General features: G+C 44.0%; 1 protein-coding gene across 2 annotated transcripts; it reads left to right on the top strand.

The window, feature by feature from the left end:
• Positions 1 to 908: 908 nt before the first annotated feature.
• Positions 909 to 8,551, top strand: YBEY (ybeY metalloendoribonuclease). Of its 2 annotated transcripts, XM_082262272.1 has the most exons (5): positions 909 to 1,008; positions 5,376 to 5,589; positions 5,690 to 5,821; positions 7,387 to 7,455; positions 8,434 to 8,551. In XM_082262272.1, the coding sequence occupies exons 2-5, from the start codon at positions 5,377 to 5,379 to the stop codon at positions 8,524 to 8,526; spliced, it is 507 nt and encodes a 168-aa protein (XP_082118398.1). In that variant the 5' UTR covers positions 909 to 1,008; position 5,376; the 3' UTR covers positions 8,527 to 8,551. The 2 variants fall into 2 exon arrangements, with proteins under 2 accessions (XP_082118398.1, XP_082118399.1); XM_082262273.1 differs by lacking the exon at positions 7,387 to 7,455 and having other exon boundaries at positions 8,434 to 8,545.
• Positions 8,552 to 19,535: the final 10,984 nt, after the last annotated feature.

Genomic DNA, 19,535 nt, shown 5'->3' with positions numbered 1-19,535 from the left:
TCTCCTGTTACAGAACGGCGATCTGCCTTGTTTACATAGTCTGCTGTTCTGTCTGCCTTGGGAACAATAGGCAAGTCCACCGGACCAGCTGATTGGCTCCCACTGTGTCCAATCACAGCGGGAGCTAGTCACGGGCGGCTCACGCGCCCCAGTCCAAGGAAACAATATTACTCAGAGTTACATGCATTTATGCTGCAGCAGTATATATGCGCGGGGCGGTCAGGAAGCATTTTATTGCAGCAAATGACACATCCTGCTTACTTCCCTTCAACCTCGGAAGATGTCCAGCAGTGCCATCAGCACAGAACAGGAGGAAACCAGTGGGACTCCAGTACACCTATCTACTGTCCAGAGAAGACTGCCAAAAGGGGTCTTCATGGAAGAATTGTGGTCAAAAACAGAATTGATGTGGTTTTGATGGCAAGCAGCGGTCACACCAAATACTGATTTGGGTTTTTCTAATCTTTATTTACTTTCCAATTTGTTCATTAATAAACTATTAACACTTCTGATTCTAAAAGCATTCTTAATTTACAGCATCTAAACCTCAAAACAAAGATAATTATATTAGAGCTTGCCAGTCTGTAGTGTCAGGTTGTGTTTCCTGTTATCAGGATAACAACATTGTTCCCAAGCACAGAAAACCTCTGCTATTCTTACCAGAAATGCCATAATTAGGCTGGGAAACATCCCCAGTACACTCCCCTGGACTCACAGCTCAAACTGCAGCCCTCCCAATCCAGCAATTCACAGCTCACACCATTCAAAACAGAATCTCCTTTCACTAGCACTCACCTCCATTGCTCTAAACAAGCTCAGTCCTACTTCCTCTGCTATGAAAAACACTTCCTGTCCAGCCGGATAAGTTATTCCTCCGGCCACTCAGCTGCAACAAAGGTTCCGGGGGCAGAATGTTCCCGCCTCCTACTGGCAGAAGATGGAGGAAGTCCTGCAGATCACAGATCGGAGAGAGGAAGCTCAGAGCAAGTGAAGCGTCTTTATTGTACAGTTAAGTGACAACCATTAAAATAATAGGATAAACACAAAAGAAAAATATATCATGCACTTATTCATTCAGTGAGAAGTGTGCCACGGTGGACTTCAGACTGAGATCTGCGAAACAATTATAGACATTCTAGATTCTGTCAGAAAGCAGAACTGAATGTTTAAGGTTATTTCAGACAAGTGGTAATGCTTAGCTCCCTCTGAAAGAAGATCTGCGGTGGATCACTTTTCAGAGGGCAGTATAGCAGCTTTCAGGAGGCACTACTGACACCTGTTTTCTTTTCTTTTTTCATTAACCTCTTACTGCCAATTCCCCCTAGCTCTTTAACCACTTAAGCCCAGAAGATTTTACCCCCTTCCTGACCAGGGCCTATTTTGCGATTCGGCACTGCGTTGCTTTAACGGACAATTGCGCGGTCGTGCGACGCTGTACCTAAACAAATTTTGCGTCCTTTTTCCCCCACAAACAAAGCTTTCTTTTGGTGGTACAGTAAACCCCCCTCCATTGCGGGGGTTACGTTCCGGACCCAGCCGCGAAAAGTGAAATTCCGCGAAATAGAAAAACCCTATTAAAATGCATTGTAGGCATGATTTTTTTACTGTCACTGTACGTATAAAAGCATTTTAAGGTCTTTAAACACACTTTTAAAACAATAGAAACTCATTTAAACACATAAAAGATACTTAGAGACAGAGCAAGAGCTATGAAAAACACAAAAATCTTTCATTTTTAATGATTTATATAGTAAAATAACATTACAAAAAAAAACGCGAATTACCGGGACCGCAAAAACTGAACCGCGATGTAGCGGGGGATTACTGTATTTGATCCCCTGTGCGATTTGTTGATCATGCGCTATAAACAAAAAAAGAGCGTCAATTTTGCAAAAATAACAATATTTTTCACATTTTTTTTATAAGAAATTCCACCAAAAAAAATGTAAAAATTTTTTGGTAAAAAAAAAAAACGTAAAAAGCGTATTTTGATTGGTTTGCGCAAAAGTTATTGCGTTTACTAACTAAGGGATAGATTTTTGTTGTTTTTTTTTTAACGAGTAATGGCGGGGATCTGCGATTTTTTTTTTTTGCGGGACTGCGACATTGCGGCGGACAGATCGGACCCTTGACTGACATTTTTGACACTTTTGAACCCAAATCATCACACTCTCCATCAACTAGGTCCTCTTTCACACTCACTTTGAGATCACTTCTCACATAGAGACCGTCACCACCACCCCTCCGTTTTACCCTGTCTTTCCAAAAGAAAGCATAACCAGGAATATTAATAGCCCAGTCATGTGAAGAATGAAGCCAATATTTAGCAATACCAATTAAATCATAGTTCTCCTCGAGCACCAGAGCTTCCAACTCACCTATTTTGCTTGGCAGACTTCTTGCGGGAGTGACAACATTGTGGCTCCGGCCACTCGCAGCGCCAGAGCCGGTGAACCCGGAAGAAACACTGGGGGAGATGTCAGCCGTCTCAGCGGTGTGGGGTCGCTGCTGCAGGGCTTCAGTCTAAGGTATTTTACAATGAGCTAGTATGCGATGCATACTAGGTCATTATGCCTTTGTCTTACAGGGTTTTTTTTCCCGGGGTTTACAACTGGTTTAAGAGATTCGAAATGCCAGGAGACCGGCATTTCAATCATGCAACCACTGTGATTGACTGACACAGCAGTCACATGATTGGAAGCTGCCGATGGCATGTATGTATCAGGAGCTTTCTGTGACATTTTAATTACTGTGTGCTCATCACAGAAAACCGTTCCCTATGGATGCTCATATCTGCTTGGTATTAAAGCCTACCCACCCGCCCAGGGGCCACAAATATGTAAAGCCAGCAGGAACAGGCTATTGGCGAATGGCAATTTTCTATTACAGGATTGTACCGCAACAGCCAGCCAAGCATTTGACTCATGGTTGTGCTGCGCCCTTTTACACCTTCATGTAAGACAGGTACTGGCAATCATCACACCACAGTGCCACAGTGCTGTAATGTTAAAATTTAGATTGGAAGTGAGGGTCGGCTCAGCCACCTGTTTTTACCACCCCCGGGGCCTCCCATGTAAATCATTGTCAGCAACATGTTCCTAGAGCAGGCTTCCCGGCCAAACTGATTGATCGAAAGAGAAGGGCCTTAGTTGGAGGCTCTAATAGGCTTCAGAAAAGGGTGGGCCCGGGGGCGCAGAGCACTGCGCCCTAGCCCACCCATTTGTGTGACAATAGCGAATGAAAATTAGCTATTGTCACACGGATCTTCCTCCTGGCCAATCAGAAAGCGGGTCTGAGACCAGTTTCCTGATTGGCCAAAAGGCGAACCCATGCCATTGGCCGAGGAGGAGGAGGAGGTGGAAGGGACTCAAGGAGACGCGGGGGGCTGAGGAGAAGCTGCCGCTGCAAATCAGGTAAGTGCACTGGTCACTCTGCATTGAAAAGGGACAATGGTCTCTCTGCATTGAAGGGGGCATGATGGTCACTCTGCATTGAAGGGGGCATGATGGTCTCTCTGCATTGAAGAGGGCACGATGGTCACTCTGCATTGAAGGGGGCACGATGGTCACTCTGCATTGAAGGGGGCATGATGGTCTCTCTGCATTAAGGAGGGCACGATTATCACTCTGCATTGAAGGGAGCACGGTGGTCACTCTGCATTTAAGGGGGCACGATGGTCACTCTGCATTGAAGGGGGCACGATGGTGACTCTGCATTAAAGGGGGCACGATGGTGACTCTGCATTGAAGGGGGCACGATGGTCACTTTGCATTGAAGGGGGCACGCTGGTCACTCTGCATTGAAGAGGGCACGATGGTCACTCTGCATTGAAGGGGGCACGATGGTCACTCTGCATTGAAGACGGCACGCTGGTCACTCTGCATTGAAGAGGGCAGGCTGGTCACTCTGCATTGAAGGGGGCACGATGGTCACTCTGCATTGAAGGGGGCACGATGGTCACTCTACATTGAAGGGGGCACGCTGGTCACTCTGCATTGAGGAGGGCACGCTGGTCACTCTGCATTGAAGAGGGCAGGCTGGTCACTCTGCATTGAAGGGGGCACGATGGTCACTCTACATTGAAGAGGGCAGGCTGGTCACTCTGCATTGAAGGGGGCACGATGGTCACTCTACATTGAAGGGGGCACGCTGGTCACTCTGCATTGAAGGGGGCACGCTGGTCACTCTGCATTGAAGGGGGCACGCTGGTCACTCTGCATTGAAGGGGGCACGATGGTCACTCTACATTGAAGAGGGCAGGCTGGTCACTCTGCATTGAAGGGGGCACGATGGTCACTCTGCATTGAAGGGGGCACGATGGTCACTCTACATTGAAGGGGGCACGCTGGTCACTCTGCATTGAAGGGGGCACGCTGGTCACTCTGCATTGAAGGGGTCACGATGGTCACTCTGCATTGAGTCAAGCTCCCTTCATCAGAGCTCAAACGCGTTAGTGATCTCATCTACAAGGACGTGTTCCATTTCATCTGTGGTGGAATCTTTTAATGCGATTTTATATTCTTCTCGTCTGTGAGTATGCATTTGGCATTTTAATAAAATATTTTATACGGTGACCACGGGTAATGCACTAGGTGTTGCGCCTCCTTTTCTTTCTCTTATGTATCGAGGACAGCCTATTCGGGGTCATTGACACATGAGTCCTGCAAAATTTGGGGTTTTCCCTGACATACATATATATGTTATAATATATTTAGGTTTAATGTGATTGTTTGAGAAGGAGACCCTCCCTCTTTTGTCTATGCTATGTGTACAAATCTATGTTTCCTATTTCGTCAGTCGTAGCACCTGCGCGGGCAGACTAGGTGCTTTCTTTACAAGTTTTTTGAAATATTTGCAATAAAAATAATTTAACCAGAAAAATGAAGTGTGTGGCATAATTTTTTATTAAATTTAATTTTATAAGGCTCCACTCACATCTCTGCATTTTTGGGCGATTTTCTGCTCTAAGCCACAGCTCTAAAAACACACAACAAGACAAATCCCATTCATTACTATGGCCCCTGTTCACATCTGAGTGTTCTGTCGCCTTAAGCAAAATGCCCATCGCTCAAAAAAGTACATGAGCTTCTTTTTTGGCAGATTACAGGCGTTTTTATTTTTTTCATCGGTCACTTGTCAACCTAAAAATGCCTGCACAAAAACACCTGAGAACGCCTGTAAAACGTCTGTAAAAAAAAGCAACGCCTAGATGTGAACGTAGCTTTAGAGAAACAGTCACAGGCCTCATGACCCATAAGCTTTGAAAAGACCATGAAGGTGTTGTTGTCCATAGCATTTAGATTGTGACATCTACTCTGCTTTGTATAGTATGTAGTGTGGCTATTCTACAATATAGCTCTTTTTGTTTTTTACAGAATGATGTCTCTACTCATACGGAATCTGCAGTGTGTGGTCCGTGTCCGCAGAGCTCTGTTGCGCAAGAATCTAGAGATTGCTAGAAGTTGCCTTAGCTTGAGGAATTTTGATGTGGGAGTGATATGTGTCAATGATGCCAAGATTAGACAACTGAATAAAAGTTATAGGAAACAAGACAAAGCAACAGATGTACTGTCATTCCCATTTCATGAGGTACAAAGCTAAACTACATTTTCTAGAATCACAGAAACGTATTTTGATAGTTTGCATTTTTGTTCTATAGTATATCTATTTTGTGTTCGCATACTTGTAGGATCTCCATCCTGAATTTTTGCCCAAGCCATCATTTCAAGATGAATATAATCTGGGTGATATCTACCTCGGTGTTGAATTTATATATAAGCAATGTCAAGAAACACAAGAGGATTTCAACAGCATCCTAACGGTGAATTATATATCATGTGTTATTCATAAATTGCCATTATTTGGTATGATAAAGATGTGAATCGAAACACTTTCTTTCTTATTCATAATTTGGCTGACATTTGAATATAAATTGCACCTGCGCCAAGCCTATTAATATTTAATTATTTACATATTCTTAACAAGCACTAAGAGTTTCAAAGAAGCCATGTGTAGCTGCTTGTATTATGAAGTTATTAATTCTCAAAGATTAGAAACACCTGCTAATTGTTATATTGTAAGGTTGGCAGGCTGTTGAACTTGTATTCCCCATTTTATCCCCCTTTCTAATAGAAAAAAGATAGGATTTCAGTACCTCTTCTGTGAACTTTGAGGATGAATTTCTCCACAATGCCCGTAGTCACAGAAGTTAATAAGAGCTTGTTTTGAAATCCTTTTACAGCTTGTTCCAAAAATGTAAATGCTTTAGTGTGCATAGTGTAAGCACAGGTTCACCATAAGAACATGACCACAACGTCTTTTGATTCTGCATACATTTTCATACATCCATTGTTTTGTCATGGGTGTGTTAAGCAACACTGCATACATTGTTGGACATTAGTACAGTACATTGCTTCTTTAGAGCTGCTGTAAAAGTGGGGCCTCCTGCCTAATCTTAGAAGATATTAGAAAGGTAAGGTGACTGAATTGTAGTTGATATACAACCCCAATTCAAAAACAAAGTTGGGACACTGTGTAAAATCTACATTTGTAAAGCTTTTGCTCACATGTATTGTTTATTGTAGTAATGGCACAATCTTTTTGTAAATTCACAATGTCTAGATAAAAAAATTACAAAAAAACAAAAATGGTCCATTTTCTCAGTTGAAACATTTTATATGTTTTTAATTTTATATTATAAATAAAATATGGGTTTATGAGATTTTCAAATCAATGCATTCTGTTTTTATGTAGATTTTACACAGCATCCCCACTTTTTTGGAATTGGGCTTGTATACTCTGAATACTACTACCTCTAACGTGTTACTAAATGTAATTTGGAGTCATTAAAGAGTATGTTAACCCCATATTCCTGATATGTGTCTATTGTACCATGTACTTCTATGAAAACGTATCCTGTTCTCTTTGTATTTCTTTGTGTGAAACACCTAGTGTCTTTGCCAGTCCCCCTGCTTTCCTGTTTTAAACTGACCAGGCTAGGCATGAGAGCACATCTATCCAAGCGTAGTCAGTTCACTGACTGTTCTAGGAGCTCAGTCTGCCTGTCCTCCAATGATCAGACTTGTGCTGGCATGCCACCCTCCCCCCTTTACTGCAATACTGCTCTTTCCCCACCTCCACCTCTCTAAGCTTCTTATGCAGCTAAGAACAGAGGTTATGTGATCACTTATAAAAGAAAAAAGGTATTTATAATTTTTTTTTTATATCTAAACACAAATATTTTGTCGTTCATTTCTTTTTTAAATTGAATGGGTAAGCGTTCATATATATATATATATATATATATATATATATATATATATATATACATTAAAAAAAAAACATATGGACATATGACTTACACTTCTTGGGTGTTCTCTCTGTCAGGTGACAGCAGTACATGGCCTTTGTCATCTCCGTGGCTATACTCATGACCGGCAAGAAGACTGGACACAGGTTGGTATATGCACACAAAAAAAATGACAAAAGCATGAAAATGCCACATCCTGCAATTTAACTTTTCTCTTACGTCCTCCGACAGTCGCCGCCTCTTCATATTCGTCACATATGGGGGTATTAGACTTTGCTCTGAAGGAGTAGCTCGGCAACAGAATATGTTAACATTAAAGCTTTTAACATATCCCACCCTCAAGGGGTGGTCCCCTCAGTCAATACCCTCCTACTTCCTGCAACCATATCTCAGTTTCAGTGGAATAGCAGTAGAGTATACAACCAAACCCCAAAAGAGGGGCGGGGGCGGCGACTGTCGGAGGACTCAGAGAAAGGAATTTTACAGGTAAGATTTTACAAAAATTCCGTTTTCTCTTACGTCCTCCGACAGTCGCCGCCTCTTCATATTCGTCACATATGGGGACGTCCCAAAGCAGTGCAAACATGAGGCTGAGATATGGTTTCAGGAAGTAGGAGGGTATTGACTGAGGGGACCACCCCTTGAGGGTGGGATATGTTAAAAGCTTTAATGTTAACATATTCTGTTGCCTAGCTACTCCTTCGGAGCAAAGTCTAATACCCCCATATGTGACGAATATGAAGAGGCGGCGACTGTCGGAGGACTCAGAGAAAGGAATTTTACAGGTAAGATTTTACAAAAATTCCGTTTTTACAGCAAAACAAAAAAAAATGTATACTATGATATCAGCCAGCTTAATGCACACTATGTTGTAGCTCAGGTTGAACCCTATTTTCCGTTTTTTTGTTTTTTTATTCTGCACACCCTAGTCCATTAGAAGTATCTTCTGCCTGCTGTTATGTGCAGTAACTTAGGCCACAAAAGTCTCTTAACTACTAAAATCTTTTGTAGATTACAAGAAAATATATTTTATACTGCATATTTTTGTATGTTTCTTTGCTCTGTGTTCAATACAAATATTTAATAGTATACTAATCATATATTTTTTTTCTTTTTGCCAACAGATGTTTGATAAAGAAAACGAGGTTCTATGGGAAATAAATAAAGCCACTGGATCTGCATTAAAGCCATTGACCACAAACCATTTTGACCACTAGTAATGGAGTTCTCATCAACCTAGAACATTTCTATGTGGAGTTGCTTTTTTAAGTGCTCATACACAAAGAAAAAAAAAATGTTTCTTTAACCCCTTTCTGCCACCGCCCCCTCGCTCTTTAAGAGATCCTAAATGCCAGGGGATGGGCGTTCCAATCATGTGACTACTGTGATTGGTTGACACAGTAGTCACATAATCGGAAACTGCCGATGGCATGTATGCATCAGGAGCTTTCTGTGACATTTTAGTTACTGTGTTGGGAGCATGCAATGAGCGGGTACTCATCACAGAAAACCGTTCCCTATGGATGCTCAAATCTGCTCGGTATCAAAGCCCACCCACCCGCCCAGAGGCCACACATGTATAAGTAAAGCCGGCTGGAACAGGTTATTCGGCGAATGGCAATTTTCCATTACAGGATTGCGCTGCAACTGCCAGCCAAGCATTTGACTCATGGTTGTGGTGCGATCTTTTTCACCTTCATGAGCAAGTTTGACAGGTAGTGCCAAGCATCACACCACAGTGCCTGTCAGGCTGTAATGTTAAAAGTCGGGTAGGAAGTGGTGGTTGGCTCAGCCACCTGTTTTTACCACCCACCCCCATGGCCATCTATGTAAATCATTGTCAGCAATGTGTGTAAATCCTGGTGCTGCACATCAAAGGTGCATGCGCAAAATGCCTACATACCCTTATTGCGGTCTGGGCATGACTGGGCTGCTCTATGATTTCTGTTGCTGTGTTATTTCCTCCAGTGCCTGAGGCTCGGTTCACACTTATGCGATGCGAATTCGCAGCCTGTTCCAGCATTGCAAACGCACCCCTGGCAGTTCACACTACCATATGCGATACGCTGGGGGTGTTAATGTAATCTTAACGACACCCCCAGTTTGATCGCATATCGCAGTGCGATCTTACAGTTCGCACAGGATCGGATCGCACAAGTGTGAACCACTGTGCGATCTGATCCTGATGCGGCTCAAAAAAAGGGTCATGTGCGACTTTACTGCGGGTGCAGTGCGAATTTAGCCATACAGAGTGTATGGCTGAATTCGCACCGCACACCCGATCGCATATAATGAAGGAGCAGTGCGCTCCGATATTATATGCGATCGCCGCAGCCGCACATATGTGAACCGGCACTAAAGCCCAGGATTGGTATCCTGCCTCCAAAGGATATAGCTGCACCCCAGTAACTGTGTGTTAAAGAGAAAACCACACTCCCTATCAAAAATGAAAGTTTAAATCCCTTTCACCTGTCCTTATATGCAAAATAAATAGAGCTGAACCAAATAATCAACATAATCGATAATGAAAATAGTTGTCAACTATTTTCATAATCGTTTAAATGGTCAGCCAATTAGTTGGCCTGCATACAGAATGCATTATTTGTTTACATATCAGAAAATAAAGTGCAGCACACATACAGCTCAGTACACCATTCAAACATGACATTATACACAGTGCAGCACACATACAGCTCAGTGTATGCACATTGTATGCGTATGTAGAGTTGCTGTTTTTATGTGTCCATACACAAAGAAAGAAATGTATTGCAAATTGTATTACATCTTTGTACATAGTAAAGTGTAAATAGCATGAACAAACAGATGCCCTTGAGTTATTATAGTTGGGTAATTCTTTGTTACCCAAATTGTCAAATGTACTGCACTTCACTGGTGCCTATGCAAAACTGCTCATCCTTGCCAGCTCAAGTGTAATATCATATCACAATGGTCTAATCCCTTGTTAGAACATACTGTATGTCACCATATTACCAAAAGGATTGGGACACCTGCCTTTACACGCACATGAACTTTAATGGCATCCCAGTCTTAGTCCGTAGGGTTCAATATTGAGTTGGCCCACCCTTTGAAGCTATAACAGCTTTAACTCTTCTGGGAAGGCTGTCCACAAGGTTTAGAAGTGTGTCTATGGGAATGTTTGACCATTCTTCCAGAAGCGCATTTGTGAGATCAGGCACTGATGTGGACAAGAAGGCCTGGCTTGCAGTCTCCACTCTAATTCATCCCAAAGGTGTTCTATCGGGTAGAGGTCAGGACTCTGTGCAGGGCAGTCAAGTTCCTCCACCCCAAACACGCTCATCCATGTCTTTATGGACCTTGCTTTTTGCACTGGTCCACATCATTTGGTGGAAGGGTTCTGATAATGACTCATCAAGAGAGGCAATGGAGGGGGTTGAGGAGATCAATATGTGACTGTCACAAAGTTTCAGAAACTGGGGCTGTACCACCAGTTACAGCACCGTGCCCTGTCCTGCATCTTTCCCAACATAAGCAAAGTTACCCTTTGGGCCATGAAGGAGATATAATATCTCTGCCCATTCTTGCAGGACCACGTCTTTGGGCATGTGGACTCTTCTGCTGATTGCCTGGTCCAGCAACAAGGAGGCATTACCTTACATATGATGGGGGAGGGCAAGGATGGCAATTTTGCCAAGCTGGCTTTAGGATGTTGAGCATGGGGGTAATTGGGTGCATATTTTTTGCAGAAGAAACACCTGCCTACTCAGTGGTACAGCTGGAGATGGCAGGGTGAGGTTCGCAGCCTACGCTTGCCCCTACTCTGCAATTGAGATCGACCGATTATTGGCAAGGCCGATATTGAGTTTTGCCGATATATCCAAGAACTGGCCGATATTGCCGATATTCCAAATATTGCTCATGTAAGGGTAAAATGATGTCACATAGCATAATTCCGTTTACAAATGTTATTGAATATGCCACTCACATATGTACAAATTAAAGATATAAGCAATTCTACATTAGCAGATCTGCTGGCAGATCAGTATCTCTCACCCACTTGCCGTAAGTGACACCCGGGTGATACCGCTCCGTTCGGCATACGATGACAATCTCGGAGGTCACGTGGTCACGCCGGGTGTGACCACGCACGTGACCTCCGAGATGGTATGCCGGACAGAGCCATATCACCCGAGTGTCACTTACGGCAAGTGGGTGAGAGACGGATCGGTATCGGGTGGGTGGGAGATGGCGTGGGTGAGAGACAGAGCAGTATAGAGTGGATGCCGAACGGAGCGGTATCACCCGGGTATCACTTACGGCAAGTGGGTGAGAGATACTGATCTGCCAGCAGATCTGCTAATGTGGAATTGCTTATATTTTTAATTTGTACATATGTGAGTGGCATATTCAATAACATTTGTAAACGGAATTATGCTATGTGGCATCATTTTACCCTTACATGAGCATCACCACCTAATGGTTGGAGGAGGAGAAGACTAGTCTCGGACCCTGACATAGGATGTACAAAATATCGGCCCATACCGATATGTGATGGCCAAAATATCGGTATTGGCAACGAAAAACCGATATCAATCGATCCCTACTCTGCAAAGCCCCATGCTGACCCTTTTCCTTGTTGGAAGTGCCATTAGGTGAGCCTTATAGGACTTGCAAATGGAAAATGTTCTGTACTGGGGGGAGAGGTTGAAAGGGAGGAGCGAAAAGGAGGAGGCAGAGTGCAGGACTTTTTCTCCTAATAGGAAGCATTCATGTGCTGCTCCCAGCAAGCTTTGTAGTAAACAGTCATGTGTCTCTTCATGCATGCGGTACCCAAATGACCGATAGATTTACCATGCGTGATATATTGCTGATAGAGTCTGCAAATCACTATGGAGCTGTCTGCAGCACATGTGAAAAATGGCCCACACAGCTAAGATATGGTGAGCAGAATTGGAGATAGCAGTGGCTTGCACCCATGCAACAGTGCCATCTGTTAGAATAGGATTGCTGCTACCTCCACTTTTCTGCCATTGGATGAAATCCTTCAATGCTTATACTGTGTGTCTCCGTCACTTTTGTCCTCTACTATCTTTAGCAATTAGGTACAGTCAGAGGACTCATCATCCTCCCCCCCCCCCCCCTCCTCATTGCAGAAGCCAAACTGACAGTAAAATTTTTAAATAAGCCCCACCCTAAGGTATTAAAGTTTCTATGACCAATGCAGCTGCCTGCACAAATGATTAACCCACTAATGGCACTTTTCCACTGCAAGTACCGGCTCGGCGCTACTCGGCCCTGCTTGGCCCGGTTTGCTTTTCCACTGCTGGTACCGCATGGTATAGTGTCGGAACGGTTCGGTACGGTACGGTATAGGTTTGCTTTTCCACTAAAGTAGTACTAAAGTTAAGTGGGTGGGATAACAACGGGGTGGGTGGGATTCTCTGACCAATCAGTGGCTAGTAGTGACTGCATGCAAAGGATTGTGGGATATGGTACCAGTTTGGTACCTGTTGGAACCACAATCGAGTAGGTACTGTTTTTTCAGAGCCGTACCGTACCGTTCGGTTCCATGCAGTGGAAAAGCAAACCTATACCGTACCGAACCGTTCCGACCCTATACCATGCGGTACCAGCAGTGGAAAAGCACAAAAGCGTGCCGAACCGGTACGGTTCCATGCAGTGGAAAAGCGCCATAAGGTAATCCCTATCAATATGTATATATATGCGGCACTACTGTTTGTGTGTATACCCAATGTAACATACCTGTGAATCAATACATAAAGCACTAAAGATCATTATACTAACATACAATTCATATACCTTAAAAATGACCTGTGCCTTTAAAAAAATTATATGAATAAACTTACATAAAAAAGTGCTGTATACAAAAAGTGCTCTGTGCCTTTAAATCAATTGATAAACATATTATAAAGTCCATAAACAGCCAAAAAAAAATCCATAGTGTATATAAAGTGCCCAGTGATTTTATATTCAAATACTTTCTTATGTGAGCTGTGTGAAACACTCCGTGCTCCCCTCCTATGTCCCCTAGGCATGGCAATTCTCCTATGATTATATCTTATCGGATGAAACGTGTCAGTAACCTCATTCTGCTATCTCTTCATTACATGTGTTGCCTTACAAGATGTTTTTGTAAGTGTAATAATTTATTTTAAAACATTTTTGCTTAAGCAGTTTTACACTATGTTTGCACCGTTTGGTTAATTTCATGTATGCACCATGCGTTTGGGAGTCTGGGTGTCCTTCTGCTGAATATCCTGGTCATCCTGGCATTAACATCTGACAATTGTATGCTGTTTGAAGAGACCTGCTACCATAATCTGCTCTGAATGACCCATATTCTATATGTTATAAAAACAAATGCAATATATACTGCAATATATACTTTGCACATGGCATATATCATAATAAAGTCCACATATAACACCGTGCAGATAAATAATGTCCTTATGTTTCTCTGCTGGTGAATAAATGGTTTAACCGTTGGTGGTACTCCCAGTGCTTTATAAGGATCAAACAAACGCCTTCACCACACCTCCAGTGCACCCCACAAGACTGGGCACTCACCAGATGACCACAGGTCATAGACATCTATGCATTAGCTGCATGAACCCGCTTAAAACCACCTGAAATCACTCTCTCCTTCCCATCAGAGGAGTCTGCCAGGCCCAGCGCCCGCAGGCCCCCACCAAGGTCTACTCACTGCCTCGGTGTCACTGCGCCACTTGCTGGATGGAACAAGGAACAACAACATTTGCAGCTTAGTCGCCTGATAATTTGGTTATTACTGCGAGAATTATCAATGCAACAGCAGAAGCATTCTCGTTTTTGTCAGGAGGAAGGATAAGGTGCAATGTTACCGAGTGTACTACTATGTTGAAGGGTGTTTACTCAGTGTAGCCGGGCACGGGAAAAATATCACTGTGTTTTATATCAAATAATATATAGCATATATACACATTGTACAGAGGCCAGTCATAGCACAAACTACGCATGTACCTCAGTGTGAGCCTCTGATGGGAAGAGAGAGTGATTTCATCCGCTGGTTTTAAGAGGGTTTATGCAGCCAGTGAGGGAGGACTGAAAGCATTATATCCTCACTGAGAGGAGGCGGGGCAGAGCACGGCCTCAATACAAACACTACACCTTAGGACTCCTGTGTAATAATGCGAGATTTCATGCCATGAGCTACATCCCAGCACCCCGTGCGAATCGCCGAATGACGTAATCGCCGATCGGCGGCTGGACCCGGAAGTGAGGAGAGGATGAATAAAGAAGAATATAAGGTATTTACTAGCAAAAAAAAAAAAAGTTTTGGTTTCCATTGGTAAAAGTAGTTTTAAAGGGGATTACATAGATCTAAAGTTACTAAAATGGGTGGAACTCCACTTTAATTTCTCAGGGCTCCAGGCTGAAGGAAGCACACAATGGGGATTTACAGTCTTTATTGACTAAACTCCAGGCTGCGGAGCTCAAATATAAGCGTAATACAACCCCGGCACTGGCCACAGAGCTCCTGGCCATTAGAGAGGAAATTTCCAACCTCCTGGAGACTTGCATACGGGCCAAGTTGCGGCACATTTCTCATAAGTTTTATGAGTTTGGGAATAAACGTGGGAACCTTCTGGTCAGGGCTCTTCGGCGTCAGCGCATGTTCGGTCATGTTTATAAACTCCACTCCACCCCAGTACCTCCACCGATAGCATCCTCTTAAATCGCAGGAGCTTTTAGGGACTATCATGCTCGACTTTATCAGCTCCCTGTTGCACTCACCGGCTCCATGACTACCCAGAAAGTGGAGCTTTTCTCACAGTATCTTGACGAGGCGCAAGCTGTCGGCTTACGACACAAATCAGCAAGAAGCTGGATGAGCATATCTCCCTAACAGAGATAGAGTCGGTTATCAAAGACCTGCCAAAAGGCAAAAGCCTGGGCCCTGACGGACTCACTAATGCCTATCATCACAAATTTCTCCCCCTTCTCTCTAGCCCTATGTGTACATATTTTAATGCCCTAGCTTACAGAACGATTGTCCCTAAAGAGGCCCTGTTGGCCCATATCACAGTTCTCCCAAAAGAAGTAAAGGACTCTACAGCACCAAGTAGCTATAGACCAATTTCGCTGTTGAACACTGATATTAACATACTAGTGTGAGTCTTGGAAAATCGATTGAAACCCATCCTACCGACTGTAATACATCCCGACCAAACAGGGTTCATAGCAGGGAGGGAGGCCAGGGACAATTCCAACCTGGTGATCCACTGGGCAAACTTGCAGACTGACTGTCCACCATGTCTTCTACTGTCTACTGACACTGAGAAGGCCTTTGACAGAGTAGATTGGGCATATCTCTGAGCCATATTAACCAAGATGGGCCTCAGTCAAAATATGTTCCGAGGGATACGGTCCTTATATAGTTCCCCGGAAGCTCGAATTCAAATTGAATAGAACTCTCTCTGGCCCCATTCCCCATACGTAATGGGACAAGACAGGGATGTCCCCACTCATCTTTGCCCTGATCCTTGAACCTTTGTTAAATATGATTCGCCTGAACCCTAACATTAAAGGGTTTTTGAGTGGGGATGATGGAACATAGGCTTTTGGCTTATTCGGACGATGTTCTATATTGTGCCGCTGACCAACTGATCTCCCTCCCTAATATCATGGCAGAGCTACAGAGATCCCATTCACTGTCAAATTTTAAAATTAACTATAGTAAGTCAGAGATTCTTCCACTTACCGTTCGGCCACCGTCAAATGATGGCGGAGTGGTGCTGCTCTCGTTCTGGGGCGCCGTCATATGATGGCATCCCAGAACGGCCTCTGTCGCGTGCCTGTGGGCACGCACAGTGCAGCGACCGTGGCCATGCCGTGTTGCTAGGACACGGCGTAACCCCGATCTTGGTGAAGAGCCAATGACGCGGCTCTTTACCCATTTAATCGGCTGTGTCCAATCACAGCCGGTCACATGTAAATGAGGAAGGGCCGTTTATCGGCTCTCCTTGCCTCACACTGTCAGAGTGTGTGGGGAGGAGAGCCAATCAGCGGCTCCTCCTCAAAGGGGAGTCTAGGACAGGTAATCAGTGCCCACAATCAGTGCCCATCGGTGCCTGCTCATCTGTGCTGCCTATCAGTGTCTATCGGTGCCTCCCGTCAGTGCTCATCAGTGCCCATTAGTGCAACCTCTCAGTGTCCATCAGTGCCGCCTATCAGTGCCCATTAGTGCGGCATATTAGTATCGCCTCATAAGTGCCACCTCATTAATGCCCATCAGTGCCGCCTCATCAGTGCACATCAGTGAACGAGAAAAATGACTTATTTTCAAAATTTACTGACAGAAAATAAAAACTTTTTTTTAAAAATTTCCTGTCTTTTTATTTCTGTTTAGTAAGAAATAAAAAACCCAGCGGTGATTAAATACCACCAAAAGAAAGCTCTATTTGTGTGAAACAAATGATAAAAATTTCATATGGGTACAGTGTAGCATGGCCACGCAATTGTCATTCAAATTATGACAGCGTTGAAAGCTGAAAATTGGCCTGGGTGGGAAGGGGGTGAAAGGGCACTGTATTGAAGTGGTTAATATTTTGTCTGGCCTCTGCACTCAGCTGCAAGCCTCTTTTTCCTTTACATGGTGTCACTCCTCCTTAAAATATTAAGGTATTTACGTCCGAACTCAATTTTAACAATTATACACTATGCCCCTTTTCTCTCCATAATCAGAGCAGACTTGCTGAAGTGGGACCACACTACTTTTTCCTGGATGGGCCGAGTCAGTATATTGAAGATGAATGTGTTGCCGAGAGTTCTTTTCTACCTCCAGATAGTGCCTATTTATTTCACTACCCAGATCTTTCTTCTCGGCTCTCAACAGCCTGTTTTTGAAATGTATCTGGCAGGGGCAGAACCCCCGCCTAGACCTCCGCATATTGCAATGCCCTAAGAAATTGGGGAGATTAGGGATTCCTTCCCTCAGGAAATATTATGAGGCGATAGCCCTAGAGCTGATATTAGACTGGCATCATCATGTTAATACTAAAGCATGGGTTACTCTTGAGAAATTTTTGGCTGGTCGTAATTTGTCTCAAGCCCCTTGGTTCTCCAAGGAATAACGGGGCCTTATGGATCTTGTATCCCCTGTCACCACCCATGTACTGAGACTGTGGGATGCTTTGAATGCACAGGGGTTGCTGTCTCCTAAAGTGTCTCCACTCGCGCCTCCCTGGGGGGGTTTCCCCTGATTCACTCCTTTCCTACTTCCACTCATGGGCAAGGAATGGGGAGCTACGATGTGGAAGGTTTATTCATGACCAGGGCCTAGTCCCTCTGGACTGGCTCCGTGATCAATTTTGCCGTTTCCCGAATGATGACTGGCGTTATAGACAGCTACATCATTTTATTCGTAGTCTACCTCAAGCCACCAGACCCCATCCACTTTGTACAAGAAACTATGTATGTTAGCTGCTCCTGTCCCTCACTCTATCTCTGTCCTCTATGAGATGCTGCACGTGGCTGAGTCCAGGAGTAAGCCAATCTACATACGGGAGTGGGAGAGAGACTTGCAGCATACGTTCGCGAAAGCCCAACTGGACCACCTATATAGCCTTACCCATAAGAGTTCTGTGGATACAAAGGGGCAGGAGAATAGCTTTAAGTTGTTGACCAGCAGTATAGAGTCTCTGCCACTCTTGCCAGGATTTTTTTGGTGACCCCGGACGCCTGCTGGAAGGGTTGTGGGCTACGGGGCTCTTAACTACATATTTAATGGGAGTGCCCGAAGCTACATCTATTTTGGCAGGATATTAGAGCACAGAACAAACTCATGTTCCTGGGCGAGCTAATTGGATCCGCCTGGTCAATAGTAGTATGGCGGCGGAGCAATGGGTGGCAAGGTGTAGAGACAGACATGAGAGATTCTATGGTATTTGGGCCACTTGAATACATTATACTTCTAGTGCTTTGCAGGCATCCCAGCCTACAGGTTCTAAGCCCTATTTGTCTCCATTACCGGAGAATTGAATTGATTTGAACTGAATGGATTTAGTATAGCGCTGTCACAGATTGGGGCAGGCTTGCTAAAGTTCCATGGAACACTTTCGATATCATTATTTCTGATTCCAATTATAGTGCTGATCGTTTTTGTCTTATCTGATAGCTGTTATTGTTGTTTTTCTTTATGTGTCTTTTATCCCCCATTATCCCCCCACTTCCCCTGCCCCTCTTCCCTCCCATTCACCCTCCCAGCTTCCATACCCACTTCCATTCCCACCTCACATCACCTTCTTTTCATGACTTTGCACATAGGCATTCAGCTCATGTCTGGTACGACATCTCACAAATGCAACCCCCCAGTGTTATTTGGGGCATAAAATGGAGTAATCACATGTTATAACAAAATTAATGTATCAATGAGCCTCATTCTTAAGTGATGGTGATTTATGTTATGTTGTCATTTTTGGGCCCTTTGCTCTACTCATTGTACACTAACTGTTCCTTTTTTTTTTGTCTCTCTTTGAAAATTAAAAAAAAGATTGTTTAAAAAAGAACAGTAAATGTAGTCAAAACATAAGCTAGGGGTCGGAAGCCAAGACGGGAAGTCAGACAAGCCAGTGATCAGGAAACTAGAAATCAGTGTAGTTGGAGGCAGAGGAACAGGATCAGGAACCAGCAGGGACGTCAGCCGGGCAAAGTCTTTCACAGGAACGCAGAAGAGAAACTCCCAATAGGTTGAACGAGGCGAAGACAGTAAAGGAATGAACAAGGCAGCTTAAATAGCCAGAAAGGGCTGGCTGTAGGCGGGACTGATGAGCAGATAACGATAACCAGGTGAGCCACTGAAGAAACAATGAGTGATGACAATTGTCCGACAGCTGAGCAGCCTGAGCACAGAGAAAAGGGCTGCTGCGAGCCCAGCCCTGCAGTCGAGTCTGTGATGTGTGGACTTCCCCTGGAGTGTAACAGGCAGGAAAACGGACACTGTTTCGACACACACTTCAACTGAGTGGAACAATGCAGCCGACTTGATGGTGAACAAAGGATGAGCGGATTGGTGAGAAGGCAGGTGGGTACAGACTGATAGCAGATGCAGGTCAAGACAACAGGGTCAATATTAGGAAGTCATTCAGGAAACACTGGACACAATTAACAGGTACTGCACTGGCCATGTGAAACTATCCAGTTTACCTCCCTCCCAGGCTATAGTCAAATTACGGCTAAGCGGGAGCTC

The sequence above is a fragment of the Pelophylax lessonae genome (assembly GCF_965119305.1).
Source record: "Pelophylax lessonae genome assembly, chromosome: 6".
NCBI lineage: Eukaryota > Metazoa > Chordata > Amphibia > Anura > Ranidae > Pelophylax > Pelophylax lessonae.
Note: the sequence above shows the minus strand (reverse complement) of the source record. Positions and strands in the feature narration are given on the sequence as shown.